Below are 18178 nucleotides of genomic sequence, written 5' to 3'. Positions count from 1 at the left end.
TCGTCTGGAGTGCATTCTGATCGATGCCCCCTGGTGGCCACAACTTTTAATGAACCACAGTAAAAATATACAGTCCTTTCCCAGTCAATACAACAAAAACGTAATACTTATTATAAGAGACAATGGAAATTTAACTTGAAAAGAAAATGGTTTTGAATATGTAAACCATGTTGCTCTCCAAGGTGTTGAAGATAAGAGGAAAGGGAATTAGAGAGTGACTTCGATAGCAAATTCTAACCTCTAGAGGAGAGTCTGGGTCATCCAGGATGCTCTTCTCACTCTGTATCCGCTGCATCGTTCCTGTAGAACTGGGGTCCATTATCAGCACGTTCTGACTACCGGCTCTGCCGAACTTAGAGTCACTCTTTCTGGAGTCAGTCGTCCTGCACACCTCGTAGTTGTACACGTGTTGGAGAGTCCCTGTCCCCAAAGTGTCTGAATAACGTGGTGGATAATACGGAATCACAGGGAGATTGGAGTGACACAGGACGCGAGACTGTCTCCATCTGTAGATCTTCACTGATACAATAACTACTAAACACGTGATGAAGAGGAAGGAAACTACAGCCAAAGCCAACACTAAGTAGAAAGTCAGGTTGTCATTGTACTCCTTGTCTTGTGTAAAGTCAGTGAACTCAGACAGCACTTCAGGGAAGCTGTCCGCCACCGCCACGTTAACAATGACTGTAGCTGAACGAGAGGGCTGCCCGTTGTCCTCCACTATAACAGTCACTCTTTGTTTCACAGCATCTTTATCAGTGACTTGCCGGATAGTTCTTATTTCTCCATTCTGTAAGCCCACTTCAAACAGCGCCCTGTCTGTGGCTTTCTGCAGTTTATAGGAGAGCCAGGCATTCTGTCCAGAGTCCACATCAACAGCCACCACTTTAGTGACCAGATAGCCCACATCTGCTGAACGAGGCACCATTTCAGCCACCAGAGAGCCTCCAGTCTGGACTGGGTACAGAACCTGAGGAGGGTTGTCGTTCTGGTCCTGGATCATTACTTTCACAGTCACATTGCTACTGAGTGGAGGGGAGCCTCCATCCTGCGCTTTGACGCGGAAGTGGAAATCTTTGATCTGCTCGTAGTCAAAAGAGCGCACTGCATGGATGACTCCACTATCAGCACTAACGGACACATATGAGGAGACTGGCACTCCATTAACAGAGGAGTCCTCCAGCATGTAAGAAACACGGGCGTTCTGGTTCCAGTCAGCGTCTCTGGCTTTCACTGTGAATATAGAGAGACCTGGTGTGTTGTTTTCTACAATGTAGGCCTCATATGAGCTCCTCTCAAAGACAGGCGCGTTATCATTCACATCAGAGATCTGTAAGGTGAGAGTGACGCTGCTGGAGAGGGAGAGCACTCCCTCATCAGAGCAGGTCACCGTGATATTATACTCAGAGGCTGTCTCTCTGTCTAAATCACTGTCAGTAACTAAACTATAGAAATTATTTGAAGTTGATTTTAAAACGAAAGGAATATTCTCACTTATAAAACACTGAACTTTACCATTTTCACCTGAGTCTGGGTCTTGGATGTTAATCATTGTAACGACTGTGTTGGGTTTTGCGCTCTCTGATATAACAGCTGATTTAGACATGATTTTAATCAGTGGTTCGTTGTCATTCATATCGACGACATCGACAATCACTTTACAAGAATCAGTCAGCCACCCGTTATCCCTTGCGCGGACATTTATCTGAAAGTTTTGTTTCTTTTCATAATCCAATTGTCCAGTCAACCTAAGCTCACCGCTGTCCTCATTTACATCAAACATGTGTCTGACGTCATCTAAAGTGTTTGTGATTGAATACGATATTTTACCATTTAATTTATGATCAGCATCGGAAGCACTCACAGTGGTAACGATCGTGCCCTTTGCAGCATTCTCAGCTATACTGCCTTTATACATCGGCTGTGTAAAAACAGGTGCATTGTCATTGGCATCTAACACGGTGATGAGGATCTGCATTGTTCCTGACATCTGTGGTTGTCCACCATCTACAGCCGTCAACGCCAAAGAAATTAACTCATGTTTCTCTCTGTCCAGAGGTTTTTGTAAGATCATCTCAACGTTCTTCGTACCATCAGCTTGGTTGTGCAGTTTAAGTAAAAAATGATCACTTGGCTTGAGAACGTAGCTTTGGAGAGTGTTAGTCCCTACATCTAAATCAACCGCTCTGTCTAAATCAAATTTGGCCCCGACAACTGCAGACTCGCTAATGATGAATTTTATTTCGTTTTTTTCAAAGGTTGGTGCGTTATCGTTTATATCTGTAATTTCAACCGTCACACTGTAAAATTCCATAGGATTCTCTAACACAATCTGAAAATGCACAGCACACGGTGTCGTATCACCGCACAACGCCTCTCTGTCTATTCTCTCTTTGATAAGGAGGACTCCTCTTTCGCTATTCAACTCGATGTATTCTCTGCTATCACCAGAATAAACACGAGCGTGACCTAACCTCAATCGTTTGACGTCTAAACCTAAATCCTGAGCTATATTACCAACCAAAGAGCCTTTCGCCATTTCCTCTGGAATAGAGTAGCTGACCTGGCCGAAGACTAAACTAAAAGAGAGGATCGAGATAAACAACAGTACTTGCCGTCTCATTGTTTGAAATTATCTCGGCAAGAAGAAACCGCAACCTTGTAAAATCCGTCAGAAAAATGGACGCTCATTCAAATTAAAAGTGGAACAAATACAATCCTCAAATTTGAAGCGAAAAGATGAACGTTATGCCTTGTCGTGTACATATATCCCTCTACAGAAGACAATGTGATCTGCGTCTGCCCATTCTCTCTAACACATCGAAATGAAGAGGCGTTACTGCTGTAAATATACGTCAACAGACTAGGCAACAGCGGCCCCTTCAGTTCAGAAAGCAAAACTGCAGAACATGTGTAAGAAGAGAGGTGAAAAGGCTGACAATAACGAATCAAGGTTGGAATTAAATTGCAATCGTGATCCACTTTAAAAAAAAGCTTAATTACAATACAATTTAAAGTAAATATAAGCATTTCAACAGACATCAACAACATGCAAAGTATGGGGGCCCTTTTCTGTCACACTGAATAACACAACACGCCTTTAAAACACACCATGTTGCTCTCCATGGTGCTGAAAAAGAAAGGGCCGCACAAACTCACTAAATACAAGATGAATGATTTCAAGAAGTTCGGGATGGCGTGTGTGATGCATCATCTTTCTAACCTCTAGAGGAGAGTCTGGTTCATCCAGGATGCTCTTCTCACTCTGTATCCGCTGCATCGTTCCTGTAGAACTGGGGTCCATTATCAGCACGTTCTGACTACCGGCTCTGCCGAACTTACAGTCACTCTTTCTGGAGTCAGTCGTCCTGCACACCTCGTAGTTGTACACGTGTTGGAGAGTCCCTGTCCCCAAAGTGTCTGAGTAACGTGGTGGATAATACGGAATCACAGGGAGATTGGAGTGACACAGGACACGAGACTGTCTCCACCTGTAGATCTTCACTGATATAATAACCACTAAACATGTGATGAAGAGGAAGGAAACTACAGCCAAAGCCAACACTAAGTAGAAAGTCAGGTTGTCATTGTACTCCTTGTCTTGTGTAAAGTCAGTGAACTCAGACAGCACTTCAGGGAAGCTGTCCGCCACCGCCACGTTAACAATGACTGTAGCTGAACGAGAGGGCTGCCCGTTGTCCTCCACTATCACAGTCAGTCTTTGTTTCACAGCATCTTTATCAGTGACTTGGCGGATCGTTCTTATTTCTCCATTCTGTAAGCCCACTTCAAACAGCGCCCTGTCTGTGGCTTTCTGCAGTTTATAGGAGAGCCAGGCATTCTGTCCAGAGTCCACATCAACAGCCACCACTTTAGTGACAAGATAGCCCACATCTGCTGAACGAGGCACCATTTCAGCCACCAGAGAGCCTCCAGTCTGGACTGGGTACAGAACCTGAGGAGGGTTGTCGTTCTGGTCCTGGATCATTACTTTCACAGTCACATTGCTACTGAGTGGAGGGGAGCCTCCATCCTGCGCTTTGACGCGGAAGTGGAAATCTTTGATCTGCTCGTAGTCAAAAGAGCGCACTGCATGGATGACTCCACTATCAGCACTAACGGACACATATGAGGAGACTGGCACTCCGTTAACAGAGGAGTCCTCCAGCATGTAAGAAACACGGGCGTTCTGGTTCCAGTCAGCGTCTCTGGCTTTCACTGTGAATATAGAGAGACCTGGTGTGTTGTTTTCTACAATGTAGGCCTCATATGAGCTCCTCTCAAAGACAGGCACGTTATCATTCACATCAGAGATCTGTAAGGTGAGAGTGACGCTGCTGGAGAGGGAGAGCACTCCCTCATCAGAGCAGGTCACCGTGATATTATACTGAGAAGCGATCTCTCTGTCTAAATCAAGTTCTGTAACTAAAGTATAAAATCCATTCAACGTTGTTTGTATTTTGAAGGGAATGTTACTGTCTATACTACACTCTACATCTCCATTATTCTCTGAATCTGGATCATTTACACTTAACATCGCTATAACAGTGTTGGGAGGGGAGTTCTCTAATATGGACTCTGATTTAGAAAGAACGTTTATATGAGGATTATTGTCATTTATATCAACAATATCAACTATAACTTTAGTGGAATTAGATAACCCCCCGCTGTCTACAACTTCAATATCAATTTGATACAATTTTGCCTTTTCATAATCTATTTCACCGACTAGAATCATTTCACCAGTTTTCAAATTGATATGAAACAGTTCAGATATAAGACGTTTGCTGGAAGCTATGACATATGATAGTTCTCCGTTGACGCCGATGTCTTTATCAGATGCACTTACAGTCGTTACGCTGGTGCCTTTTGGAGAATTTTCCAGTATTTTTGCTCTGTACAGCGGTTTAGCGAATGCAGGTGCGTTGTCGTTTACATCTAATACATTCACAAATATCCGCATTGTCCCTGACATCTGCGGCTCTCCTCCGTCTATAGCAGTTAACAACAACGAAATGTATTCTTGTTTTTCTCGATCAAGAGGCTTCTGCAGAACCATCTCGACTTTTTTACTGCCATCTGCCTGATTTTCGAGTTTTAATACAAAGTTATCAGTGGGAGAAAGTGAGTATTGTTGTAACCCATTCATCCCAATGTCAGAATCTATTGCTTTCTCTAAAATGAATTTCGATCCAATCACAGCGGACTCGCTGATTTCAAAGCGTTTTTCTGCATTTGTAAAAGTGGGCGTATTATCGTTTATGTCGGTGATCTCCACTGTTACACGAAACAGTTCCATTGGATTTTCCAGAATCAACTGGAAATGTAAAGCACAAGGCGTCGCCTCTCCACATAAAGCCTCCCTGTCTATCCTCTCTTGGATAAAAAGGACTCCTCTTTCTTTATTCAGCCCGATATATTCTACGCTGCCTCCCGTATGGACACGAGCTTTACCTGATTTCAGCCTTTTGAGATCTAAACCTAAATCATGCGCTATGTTACCAACGACAGAACCTTTCGCCATTTCTTCAGGAACGGAATAGCTGACCTGCCCGAGCACATAGCTGAGACATAGCACCGAGAGGAACAACAGTACTTGCCGTCTCATTGTTCTCTCCGTAGTGGTTTCCTGCACCATTAAATCTAAATCATTCCCAAAGCAGTCAATGTGAAGGTAGAAAACAAAAAATGGTCCACACTCCAAGTATTAGGAGCAAAACTAAATATCCAGTTATACAATTCCTCGCATGGTGTCTCATGAGCGCGGACTGAGTAGTCTGTCTATCTCTGATTATGTCCTCTGTATGTACACGAAGGGGCAGGACACAGACAAAGAAATAACATCTCGTTAAATGGCAACACGCTTGCCAACAGCGACCCTCTGAGTTGAAAATACAGATTACAACAGAGAGAACCAGTTCAGAGTAAAATCAATGTCAATCAAGAGGCTTCACAGTCAGAGAATAGCTGGCCATTAACTCTGGATATTTGTATTTTACACAATATATAATTTGATCCTATCGTGTTCAAGCAATTTAATGTTTGAATGATGTGACTACAAAAAATGTTTTTGAGGCATTATATATATGAATAGGCGGTACGAAGTTAATAAAAACAATAAAAACACAGCATATGAGTATATTCACTTTCGGTAGCAGTGTTAAGTGTCGCTGGCCATGGTGCTAAAAAGGAATGTTGTGGCAATTCCTAAAATTCTAAGGTATTTATACATAGTGATCTTCTGATTTCTACGATAAGCAGCTGCCTTGACTACAAGGAACATAACTTCAATTTGCATTACAATTAAACATTATAACTATTAAAGTATGCCAACCTCTAGAGGAGAGTCTGGTTCATCCAGGATGCTCTTCTCACTCTGTATCCGCTGCATCGTTCCTGTAGAACTGGGGTCCATTATCAGCACGTTCTGACTACCGGCTCTGCCAAATTTACAGTCACTCTTCCTGGAGTCAGTCGTCCTGCACACCTCGTAGTTGTACACGTGTTGGAGAGTCCCTGTCCCCAAAGTGTCTGAGTAACGTGGTGGATAATACGGAATCACAGGGAGATTGGAGTGACACAGGACGCGAGACTGTCTCCATCTGTAGATCTTCACTGATATAATAACCACTAAACACGTGATGAAGAGGAAGGAAACTACAGCCAAAGCCAACACTAAGTAGAAAGTCAGGTTGTCATTGTACTCCTTGTCTTGTGTAAAGTCAGTGAACTCAGACAGCACTTCAGGGAAGCTGTCCGCCACCGCCACGTTAACAATGACTGTAGCTGAACGAGAGGGCTGCCCGTTGTCCTCCACTATCACAGTCAGTCTTTGTTTCACAGCATCTTTATCAGTGACTTGGCGGATTGTTCTTATTTCTCCATTCTGTAAGCCCACTTCAAACAGCGCCCTGTCTGTGGCTTTCTGCAGTTTATAGGAGAGCCAGGCATTCTGTCCAGAGTCCACATCAACAGCCACCACTTTAGTGACCAGATAGCCCACATCTGCTGAACGAGGCACCATTTCAGCCACCAGAGAGCCTCCAGTCTGGACTGGGTACAGAACCTGAGGAGGGTTGTCGTTCTGGTCCTGGATCATTACTTTCACAGTCACGTTGCTACTGAGTGGAGGGGAGCCTCCATCCTGCGATTTGACGCGGAAGTGGAAGTCTTTGATCTGCTCGTAGTCAAAAGAGCGCACTGCATGGATGACTCCACTATCAGCACTAACGGACACATATGAGGAGACTGACACTCCGTTAACAGAGGAGTCCTCCAGCATGTAAGAAACACGGGCGTTCTGGTTCCAGTCAGCGTCTCTGGCTTTCACTGTGAATATAGAGAGACCTGGTGTGTTGTTTTCTACAATGAAGGCCTCATATGAGCTCCTCTCAAAGACAGGCGCGTTATCATTCACATCAGAGATCTGTAAGGTGAGAGTGACGCTGCTGGAGAGGGAGGGCACTCCCTCATCAGAGCAGGTCACTGTGATATTATACTGGGAGGCTGTCTCTCTATCCAAAGCTACCTCTGTAACTAAAGTATAAAATCCATTCAACGTTGGTTGTATTTTGAAGGGAATGTTACCGTCTATACGACACTCTACATCTCCATTATTCTCTGAATCTGGATCATTTACACTTAACATCGCTATAACAGTGTTCGGAGGGGAGTTCTCTAATATGGACTCTGATTTAGAAACAATGTTCATATGAGGATTATTGTCATTTATATCAACAATATCAACTAATACCTTTGTGGAATCAGAGAGTCCCCCGCTGTCTACAACTTCAATATCAATTTGATACATTTTTGCCTTTTCATAATCTATTTCACCGACTAGAACAATTTCACCAGTTTTCGAATTGATATGAAACAGTTCAGATATAAGACGTTTGCTGGTAGCTATGATATATGATAGTTCTCCGTTGACCCCGACGTCTTTATCAGATGCACTTACAGTCGTTACGCTGGTGCCTTTTGGAGAATTTTCCAGTATTTTTGCTCTGTACAGCGGTTTAGCGAATGCAGGTGCGTTGTCGTTCGCATCTAATACATTCACAAATATCCGCATTGTCCCTGACATCTGCGGCTCTCCTCCATCTATAGCAGTTAATAACAGCGAAATGTATTCTTGTTTTTCTCGATCAAGAGGCTTCTGTAGAACCATCTCGACTTTTTTACTGCCATCTGCCTGATTTTCGAGTTTTAATACAAAGTTATCAGTGGGAGAAAGTGAGTATTGTTGTAAACCATTCATCCCAATGTCAGAGTCTATTGCTTTCTCTAATACAAATTTCGATCCAATCACAGCGGACTCGCTGATTTCAAAGCGTTTTTCTGCATTTGTAAAAGTGGGCGTATTATCGTTCATGTCGGTGATCTCCACTGTTACACGAAACAGTTCCATTGGATTTTCCAGAATCAACTGGAAATGTGAAGCACAAGGCGTCGCCTCTCCACATAAAGCCTCCCTGTCTATCCTCTCTTGGATAAAAAGGACTCCTCTTTCTTTATTCAGCCCGATATATTCTACGCTGCCTCCCGTATAGACACGAGCTTTACCTGATTTCAGCCTTTTGAGATCTAAACCTAAATCATGCGCTATGTTACCAACGACAGAACCTTTCGCCATTTCTTCAGGAACGGAATAGCTGACCTGCCCGAGCACATAGCTGAGACATAGCACCGAGAGGAACAACAGTACTTGCCGTCTCATTGTTCTCTCCGTAGTGGTTTCCTGCACCATTAAATCAAAATCATTCCCAAAGCAGTCAATGTGAAGGTAGAAAACAAAAAATGGTCCACACTCCAAGTATTAGGAGCAAAACTAAATATCCAGTTGTACAATTCCTCGCATGGTGTCTCATGAGCGCGGACTGAGTAGTCTGTCTATCTCTGATTATGTCCTCGTATGTACACGAAGGGGCAGGACACAGACAAATAAATAACATCTTGTTAAATCGCAACACGCTTGCCAACAGCGACCCTCTGAGTTGAAAATACAGATTACAACAGAGAGAACCAGTTCAGAGTAAAATCAATGTTAATCAAGAGGCTTCACAGTCAGAGAATAGCTGGCCATTAACTCTGGATATTTGTATTTTACACAATATATCATTTGATACTATCGTGTTCAAGCAATTTAATGTTTGAATGATGTGACGACAAAAAATGTTTTTGAGGCATTATATATATATGAATAGGCGGTACGAAGTTAATAAAAACAATAAAAACACAGCATATGAGTATATTCACTTTCGGTAGCAGTGTTAAGTGTCGCTGGCCATGGTGCTAAAAAGGAATATTGTGGCAATTCCTAAAATTCTAAGGTATTTATACATAGTGATCTTCTGATTTCCACGATAAGCAGCTGCCTTGAACACCAGGAACATAACTTCAATTTGCATTACAATTAAACATTATAACTATTAAAGTATGCCAACCTCCAGAGGAGAGTCTGGTTCATCCAGGATGCTCTTCTCACTCTGTATCCGCTGCATCGTTCCTGTAGAACTGGGGTCCATTATCAGCACGTTCTGACTACCGGCTCTGCCGAACTTACAGTCACTCTTTCTGGAGTCAGTCGTCCTGCACACCTCGTAGTTGTACACGTGTTGGAGAGTCCCTGTCCCCAAAGTGTCTGAGTAACGTGGTGGATAATACGGAATCACAGGGAGATTGGAGTGACACAGGACGCGAGACTGTCTCCACCTGTAGATCTTCACTGATACAATAACCACTAAACACGTGATGAAGAGGAAGGAAACTACAGCCAAAGCCAACACTAAATAGAAAGTCAGGTTGTCATTGTACTCCTTGTCTTGTGTAAAGTCAGTGAACTCAGACAGCACTTCAGGGAAGCTGTCCGCCACTGCCACGTTAACAATGACTGTAGCTGAACGAGAGGGCTGCCCGTTGTCCTCCACTATCACAGTCAGTCTTTGTTTCACAGCATCTTTATCAGTGACTTGGCGGATCGTTCTTATTTCTCCATTCTGTAAGCCCACTTCAAACAGCGCCCTGTCTGTGGCTTTCTGCAGTTTATAGGAGAGCCAGGCATTCTGTCCAGAGTCCACATCAACAGCCACCACTTTAGTGACCAGATAGCCCACATCTGCTGAACGAGGCACCATTTCAGCCACCAGAGAGCCTCCAGTCTGGACTGGGTACAGAACCTGAGGGGGGTTGTCGTTCTGGTCCTGGATCATTACTTTCACAGTCACGTTGCTACTGAGTGGAGGGGAGCCTCCATCCTGCGCTTTGACTCGGAAGTGGAAGTCTTTGATCTGCTCGTAGTCAAAAGAGCGCACTGCATGGATGACTCCACTATCAGCACTAACGGACACATATGAGGAGACTGGCACTCCGTTAACAGAGGAGTCCTCCAGCATGTAAGAAACACGGGCGTTCTGGTTCCAGTCAGCGTCTCTGGCTTTCACTGTGAATATAGAGAGACCTGGTGTGTTGTTTTCTACAATGAAGGCCTCATATGAGCTCCTCTCAAAGACAGGCGCGTTATCATTCACATCAGAGATCTGTAAGGTGAGAGTGACGCTGCTGGAGAGGGAGGGCACTCCCTCATCAGAGCAGGTCACCGTGATATTATACTGAGAAGCGATCTCTCTGTCTAAATCACCTTCTGTCACTAAAGTATAAAATCCATTCAACGTTGTTTGTATTTTGAAGGGAATGTTACCGTCTATACTACACTCTACATCTCCATTATTCTCTGAATCTGGATCATTTACACTTAACATCGCTATAACAGTGTTCGGAGGGGAGTTCTCTAAAATAGAGTCAGATTTAGAAACAACGTTTATATGAGGATTATTGTCATTTATATCAACAATATCAACTAATACCTTTGTGGAATCAGAGAGTCCCCCGCTGTCTGCAACTTCAATATCGATTTCATAATTTTTGGCCTTTTCATAATCTATTTCACCAACGAGAATAATTTCACCAGTTTTCGAATTGATATTAAACAGTTCAGATAAAAGACGTTCGCTGGTCGATATTAGATATGATAGTCCTCCGTTCACACCGATGTCTTTATCAGATGCACTTACAGTCGTTACGCTGGTGCCTTTGGGAGAATTTTCGAGTATTTTTGCTCTGTACAGAGGTTTAGCGAATGCAGGTGCGTTGTCGTTTACATCTAATACATTCACAAATATCCGCATTGTCCCTGACATCTGCGGCTCTCCTCCATCTATAGCAGTTAATAACAACGAAATGTATTCTTGTTTTTCTCGATCAAGAGGCTTCTGCAGAACCATCTCGACTTTTTTACTTCCAACTGCCTGCATTCCAGGTTTCAATACAAAGTTATCAGTGGGAGAAAGTGAGTATTGTTGTAACCCATTCATCCCAATGTCAGAATCTATTGCTTTCTCTAATACAAATTTCGATCCAATCACAGCGGACTCGCTGATTTCAAAGCGTTTTTCTGCATTTGTAAAAGTTGGCGTATTATCGTTCATGTCGGTGATCTCCACTGTTACACGAAACAGTTCCATTGGATTTTCCAGAATCAACTGGAAATGTAAAGCACAAGGCGTCGCCTGTCCACATAAAGCCTCCCTGTCTATCCTCTCTTGGATAAAAAGGACTCCTCTTTCTTTATTCAGCCCGATATATTCTACGCTGCCTCCCGTATAGACACGAGCTTTACCTGATTTCAGCCTTTTGAGATCTAAACCTAAATCATGCGCTATGTTACCAACGACAGAACCTTTCGCCATTTCTTCAGGAACGGAATAGCTGACCTGCCCGAGCACATAGCTGAGACATAGCACCGAGAGGAACAACAGTACTTGCCGTCTCATTGTTCTCTCCGTAGTGGTTTCCTGCACCATTAAATCAAAATCATTCCCAAAGCAGTCAATGTGAAGTTAGAAAACAAAAAATGGTCCACACTCCAAGTATTAGGAGCAAAACTAAATATCCAGTTATACAATTCCTCACATGGTGTCTCATGAGCGCGGACTGAGTATTCTGTCTATCTCTGATTATGTCCTCTGTATGTACACGAAGGGGCAGGACACAGACAAAGAAATAACATCTAGTTAAATGGCAACACGCTTGCCAACAGCGACCCTCTGAGTTGAAAATACATATTACAACAGAGAGAAACAGTTCAGAGTAAAATCAATGTTAATCAAGAGGCTTCACAGTCAGAGAATAGCTGGCCATTAACTCTGGATATTTGTATTTTACACAATATATCATTTGATACTATCGTGTTCAAGCAATTTAATGTTTGAATGATGTGACTACAAAAAATGTTTTTGAGTTATTATATATATGAATAGGCGGTACGAAGTTAATAAAAACAATAAAAACACAGCATATGAGTATATTCACTTTCGGTAGCAGTGTTAAGTGTCGCTGGCCATGGTGCTAAAAAGGAATATTGTGGCAATTCCTAAAATTCTAAGGTATTTATACATAGTGATCTTCTGATTTACACCATAAGCAGCTGCCTTGAACACCAGGAACATAACTTCAATTTGCATTACAATTAAACATTATAACTATTAAAGTATGCCAACCTCTAGAGGAGAGTCTGGTTCATCCAGGATGCTCTTCTCACTCTGTATCCGCTGCATCGTTCCTGTAGAACTGGGGTCCATTATCAGCACGTTCTGACTACCGGCTATGCCGAACTTACAGTCACTCTTTCTGGAGTCAGTCGTCCTGCACACCTCGTAGTTGTACACGTGTTGGAGAGTCCCTGTCCCCAAAGTGTCTGAGTAACGTGGTGGATAATACGGAATCACAGGGAGATTGGAGTGACACAGGACGCGAGACTGTCTCGACCTGTAGATCTTCACTGATACAATAACCACTAAACACGTGATGAAGAGGAAGGAAACTACAGCCAAAGCCAACACTAAGTAGAAAGTCAGGTTGTCATTGTACTCCTTGTCTTGTGTAAAGTCAGTGAACTCAGACAGCACTTCAGGGAAGCTGTCCGCCACCGCCACGTTAACAATGACTGTAGCTGAACGAGAGGGCTGCCCGTTGTCCTCCACTATCACAGTCAGTCTTTGTTTCACAGCATCTTTATCAGTGACTTGGCGGATCGTTCTTATTTCTCCATTCTGTAAGCCCACTTCAAACAGCGCCCTGTCTGTGGCTTTCTGCAGTTTATAGGAGAGCCAGGCATTCTGTCCAGAGTCCACATCAACAGCCACCACTTTAGTGACCAGATAGCCCACATCTGCTGAACGAGGCACCATTTCAGCCACCAGAGAGCCTCCAGTCTGGACTGGGTACAGAACCTGAGGAGGGTTGTCGTTCTGGTCCTGGATCATTACTTTCACAGTCACGTTGCCACTGAGTGGAGGGGAGCCTCCATCCTGCGCTTTGACTCGGAAGTGGAAGTCTTTGATCTGCTCGTAGTCAAATGAGCGCACTGCATGGATGACTCCACTATCAGCACTAACGGACACATATGAGGAGACTGGCACTCCGTTAACAGAGGAGTCCTCCAGCATGTAAGAAACACGGGCGTTCTGGTTCCAGTCAGCGTCTCTGGCTTTCACTGTGAATATAGAGAGACCTGGTGTGTTGTTTTCTACAATGAAGGCCTCATATGAGCTCCTCTCAAAGACAGGCGCGTTATCATTCACATCAGAGATCTGTAAGGTGAGAGTGACGCTGCTGGAGAGGGAGGGCACTCCCTCATCAGAGCAGGTCACCGTGATATTATACTGAGAAGCGATCTCTCTGTCTAAATCGACTTCTGTAACTAAAGTATAAAATCCATTCAACGTTGTTTGTATTTTGAAAGGAATGTTACTGTCTATATTACACTCTACATCTCCATTATTCTCTGAATCTGGATCATTTACACTTAACATCGCAATAACAGTGTTTGGAGGTGAGTCCTCGAATATGGACTCTGATTTAGAAACAATGTTTATATGAGGATTATTGTCATTTATATCAACAATATCAACTATAACTTTCGTGGAATCAGAGAGTCCCCCGCTGTCTACAACTTCAATATCAATTTGATACATTTTTGCCATTTCATAATCTATTTCACCGACTAGAACAATTTCACCAGTTTTGGAATTGATATTAAACAGTTCAGATAAAACACGTTCGCTGGTCGATATTAGATATGATACTTCTCTGTTCACACCGATGTCTTTATCAGATGCACTTACAGTCGTTACGCTGGTGCCTTTGGGAGAATTTTCTAGTATTTTTGCTCTGTACAGCGGTTTAGCGAATGCAGGTGCGTTGTCGTTCGCATCTAATACATTCACAAATATCCGCAATGTCCCTGACATCTGCGGCTCTCCTCCATCTACAGCAGTTAATAACAGCGAAATGTATTCTTGTTTTTCTCGATCAAGAGGCTTCTGTAGAACCATCTCGACTTTTTTACTGCCATCTGCCTGATTTTCGAGTTTTAATACAAAGTTATCAGTGGGAGCAAGTGAGTATTGTTGTAAACCATTAATCCCAATGTCAGAATCTATTGCTTTCTCTAATACAAATTTCGATCCAATCACAGCGGACTCGCTGATTTCAAAGCGTTTTTCTGCATTTGTAAAAGTGGGCGTATTATCGTTTATGTCGGTGATCTCCACTGTTACACGAAACAGTTCCATTGGATTTTCCAGAATCAACTGGAAATGTAAAGCACAAGGCGTCGCCTGTCCACATAAAGCCTCCCTGTCTATCCTCTCTTGGATAAAAAGGACTCCTCTTTCTTTATTCAGCCCGATATATTCTACGCTGCCTCCCGTATAGACACGAGCTTTACCTGATTTCAGCCTTTTGAGATCTAAACCTAAATCATGCGCTATGTTACCAACGACAGAACCTTTCGCCATTTCTTCAGGAACGGAATAGCTGACCTGCCCGAGCACGTAGCTGAGACATAGCACCGAGAGGAACAACAGTACTTGCCGTCTCATTGTTCTCTCCGTAGTGGTTTCCTGCACCATTAAATCAAAATAATTCCCAAAGCAGTCAATGTGAAGGTAGAAAACAAAAAATGGTCCACACTCCAAGTATTAGGAGCAAAACTAAATATCCAGTTATACAATTCCTCGCATGGTGTCTCATGAGCGCGGACTGAGTATTCTGTCTATCTCTGATTATGTCCTCTGTATGTACACGAAGGGGCAGGACACAGACAAAGAAATAACATCTAGTTAAATGGCAACACGCTTGCCAACAGCGACCCTCTGAGTCGAAAATACATATTACAACAGAGAGAAACAGTTCAGAGTAAAATCAATGTCAATCAAGAGGCTTCACAGTCAGAGAATAGCTGGCCATTAACTCTGGATATTTGTATTTTACACAATATATAATTTGATCCTATCGTGTTCAAGCAATTTAATGTTTGAATGATGTGACGACAAAAAATGTTTTTGAGTTATTATATAAATGAATAGGCGGTACGAAGTTAATAAAAACAATAAAAACACAGCATATGAGTATATTCACTTTCGGTAGCAGTGGTGTCGTTGGCCATGGTGCTAAAAAGGAATGTTGTGGCAATTCCTAAACTTCAAAGGTATTTATATACAGTGATCTTCTGATTACCACGATAAGCAGCTGCCTTGAACACCAGGAACATAACTTAAATTTCCAAAATTAAACATAATAACTATTAAAGTTTTCTGACCTCTAAAGGAGTGTCTGGTTCATCCAGGATGCTCTTCTCACTCTGTATCCGCTGCATCGTTCCTCTAGAACTGGGGTCCATTATCAGCACGTTCTGACTACCGGCTATGCCGAACTTACAGTCACTCTTCCTGGAGTCAGTCGTCCTGCACACCTCGTAGTTGTACACGTGTTGGAGAGTCCCTGTCCCCAAAGTGTCTGAGTAACGTGGTGGATAATACGGAATCACAGGGAGATTGGAGTGACACAGGACGCGAGACTGTCTCCACCTGTAGATCTTCACTGATACAATAACCACTAAACACGTGATGAAGAGGAAGGAAACTACAGCCAAAGCCAACACTAAGTAGAAAGTCAGGTTGTCATTGTACTCCTTGTCTTGTGTAAAGTCAGTGAACTCAGACAGCACTTCAGGGAAGCTGTCCGCCACCGCCACGTTAACAATGACTGTAGCTGAACGAGAGGGCTGCCCGTTGTCCTCCACTATCACAGTCAGTCTTTGTTTCACAGCATCTTTATCAGTGACTTGGCGGATAGTTCTTATTTCTCCATTCTGTAAGCCCACTTCAAACAGCGCCCTGTCTGTGGCTTTCTGCAGTTTATAGGAGAGCCAGGCATTCTGTCCAGAGTCCACATCAACAGCTACCACTTTAGTGACCAGATAGCCCACATCTGCTGAACGAGGCACCATTTCAGCCACCAGAGAGCCTCCAGTCTGGACTGGGTACAGAACCTGAGGAGGGTTGTCGTTCTGGTCCTGGATCATTACTTTCACAGTCACATTGCTACTGAGTGGAGGGGAGCCTCCATCCTGCGCTTTGACACAGAAGTGGAAGTCTTTGATCTGCTCGTAGTCAAAAGAGCGCACTGCATGGATGACTCCACTATCAGCACTAACGGACACATATGAGGAGACTGGCACTCCGTTAACAGAGGAGTCCTCCAGCATGTAAGAAACACGGGCGTTCTGGTTCCAGTCAGCGTCTCTGGCTTTCACTGTGAATATAGAGAGACCTGGTGTGTTGTTTTCTACAATGTAGGCCTCATATGAGCTCCTCTCAAAGACAGGCGCGTTATCATTCACATCAGAGATCTGTAAGGTGAGAGTGACGCTGCTGGAGAGGGAGGGCACTCCCTCATCAGAGCAGGTCACCGTGATATTATACTGGGAGGCTGTCTCTCTATCCAAAGCTACCTCTGTAACTAAAGTATAAAATCCATTCAACGTTGTTTGTATTTTGAAGGGAATGTTACTGTCTATACTACACTCTACATCTCCGTTATTCTCTGAATCTGGATCATTTACACTTAACATCGCTATAACAGTGTTCGGAGGGGAGTTCTCTAATATGGACTCTGATTTAGAAACAATGTTTATATGAGGATTATTGTCATTTATATCAACAATATCAACTAATACCTTTGTGGAATCAGAGAGTCCCCCGCTGTCTACAACTTCAATATCAATTTGATACAATTTTGCCTTTTCATAATCTATTTCACCGACTAGAATAATTTCACCAGTTTTCGAATTGATATTAAACAGTTCAGATATAAGACGTTTGCTGGTAGCTATGATATATGATAGTTCTCCGTTGACGGCAATGTCTTTATCAGATGCACTTACAGTCGTTACGCTGGTGCCTTTTGGAGAATTTTCTAGTATTTTTGCTCTGTACAGCGGTTTAGCGAATGCAGGTGCGTTGTCATTCACATCTAATACATTCACAAATATCCGCATTGTCCCTGACATCTGCGGCTCTCCTCCGTCTATAGCAGTTAATAACAGCGAAACGTATTCTTGTTTTTCTCGATCAAGAGGCTTCTGCAGAACCATCTCGACTTTTTTACTGCCATCTGCCTGATTTTCGAGTTTCAATACAAAGTTATCAGTGGGAGCAAGTGAGTATTGTTGTAAACCATTCATCCCAATGTCAGAGTCTATTGCTTTCTCTAATACAAATTTCGATCCAATCACAGCGGCCTCGCTGATTTCAAAGCGTTTTTCTGCATTTGTAAAAGTTGGTGTATTATCGTTTATGTCGGTGATCTCCACTGTTACACGAAACAGTTCCATTGGATTTTCCAGAATCAACTGGAAATGTAAAGCACAAGGCGTCGCCTCTCCACATAAAGCCTCCCTGTCTATCCTCTCTTGGATAAAAAGGACTCCTCTTTCTTTATTCAGCCCGATATATTCTACGCTGCCTCCCGTATAGACACGAGCTTTACCTGATTTCAGCCTTTTGAGATCTAAACCTAAATCATGCGCTATGTTACCAACGACAGAACCTTTCGCCATTTCTTCAGGAACGGAATAGCTGACCTGCCCGAGCACATAGCTGAGACATAGCACCGAGAGGACCAACAGTACTTGCCGTCTCATTGTTCTCTCCGTAGTGGTTTCCTGCACCATTAAATCAAAATCATTCCCAAAGCAGTCAATGTGAAGGTAGAAAACAAAAAATGGTCCACACTCCAAGTATTAGGAGCAAAACTAAATATCCAGTTATACAAT

At 43.1% G+C, this 18178-nt stretch overlaps 4 protein-coding genes across 14 annotated transcripts in view; all 4 read right to left on the bottom strand.

Moving 5' to 3' along the window:
• LOC306777140 (protocadherin gamma-C5-like) overlaps positions 1-18178 on the bottom strand; it is a gene marked incomplete at its 5' end in the record, with an annotated part of 227308 nt that overhangs the window by 68053 nt on the left and 141077 nt on the right. For 2 of the 11 annotated variants that reach the window (XM_079268138.1, XM_079268127.1), the window contains one exon: positions 9447-11861. The exons of 5 other annotated variants lie outside the window; for them this stretch is intronic. In XM_079268138.1, the coding sequence (XP_079124264.1) occupies positions 9447-11861 (2415 nt within the window). Of the gene's footprint in view, positions 1-238; positions 2624-3223; positions 5639-9446; positions 11862-18178 lie in introns of those variants that run through there. 4 more of the 11 variants (XM_079268137.1, XM_079268126.1, XM_079268142.1 and 1 more) reach the window with 2 other exon arrangements.
• On the bottom strand, positions 6320-8749 carry LOC306777153 (protocadherin gamma-A1-like; the record flags this gene model as incomplete). Its single annotated transcript, XM_079268160.1, has 1 exon — positions 6320-8749. One exon carries the CDS (start codon positions 8747-8749, stop codon positions 6320-6322), a length of 2430 nt encoding a protein of 809 aa, XP_079124286.1.
• LOC306777151 (protocadherin beta-16-like) lies at positions 12543-14972 on the bottom strand (the record flags this gene model as incomplete). Its single annotated transcript, XM_079268158.1, has 1 exon — positions 12543-14972. One exon carries the CDS (start codon positions 14970-14972, stop codon positions 12543-12545), a length of 2430 nt encoding a protein of 809 aa, XP_079124284.1.
• LOC306777152 (protocadherin gamma-A1-like) lies at positions 15647-18076 on the bottom strand (the record flags this gene model as incomplete). Its single annotated transcript, XM_079268159.1, has 1 exon — positions 15647-18076. One exon carries the CDS (start codon positions 18074-18076, stop codon positions 15647-15649), a length of 2430 nt encoding a protein of 809 aa, XP_079124285.1.

The sequence above is a fragment of the Melanostigma gelatinosum genome (genome assembly GCF_949748355.1).
Source record: "Melanostigma gelatinosum genome assembly, chromosome: 5".
In the NCBI taxonomy this organism is placed as follows: domain Eukaryota; kingdom Metazoa; phylum Chordata; class Actinopteri; order Perciformes; family Zoarcidae; genus Melanostigma; species Melanostigma gelatinosum.
This window is presented reverse-complemented; position numbering and strand designations above follow the sequence as displayed.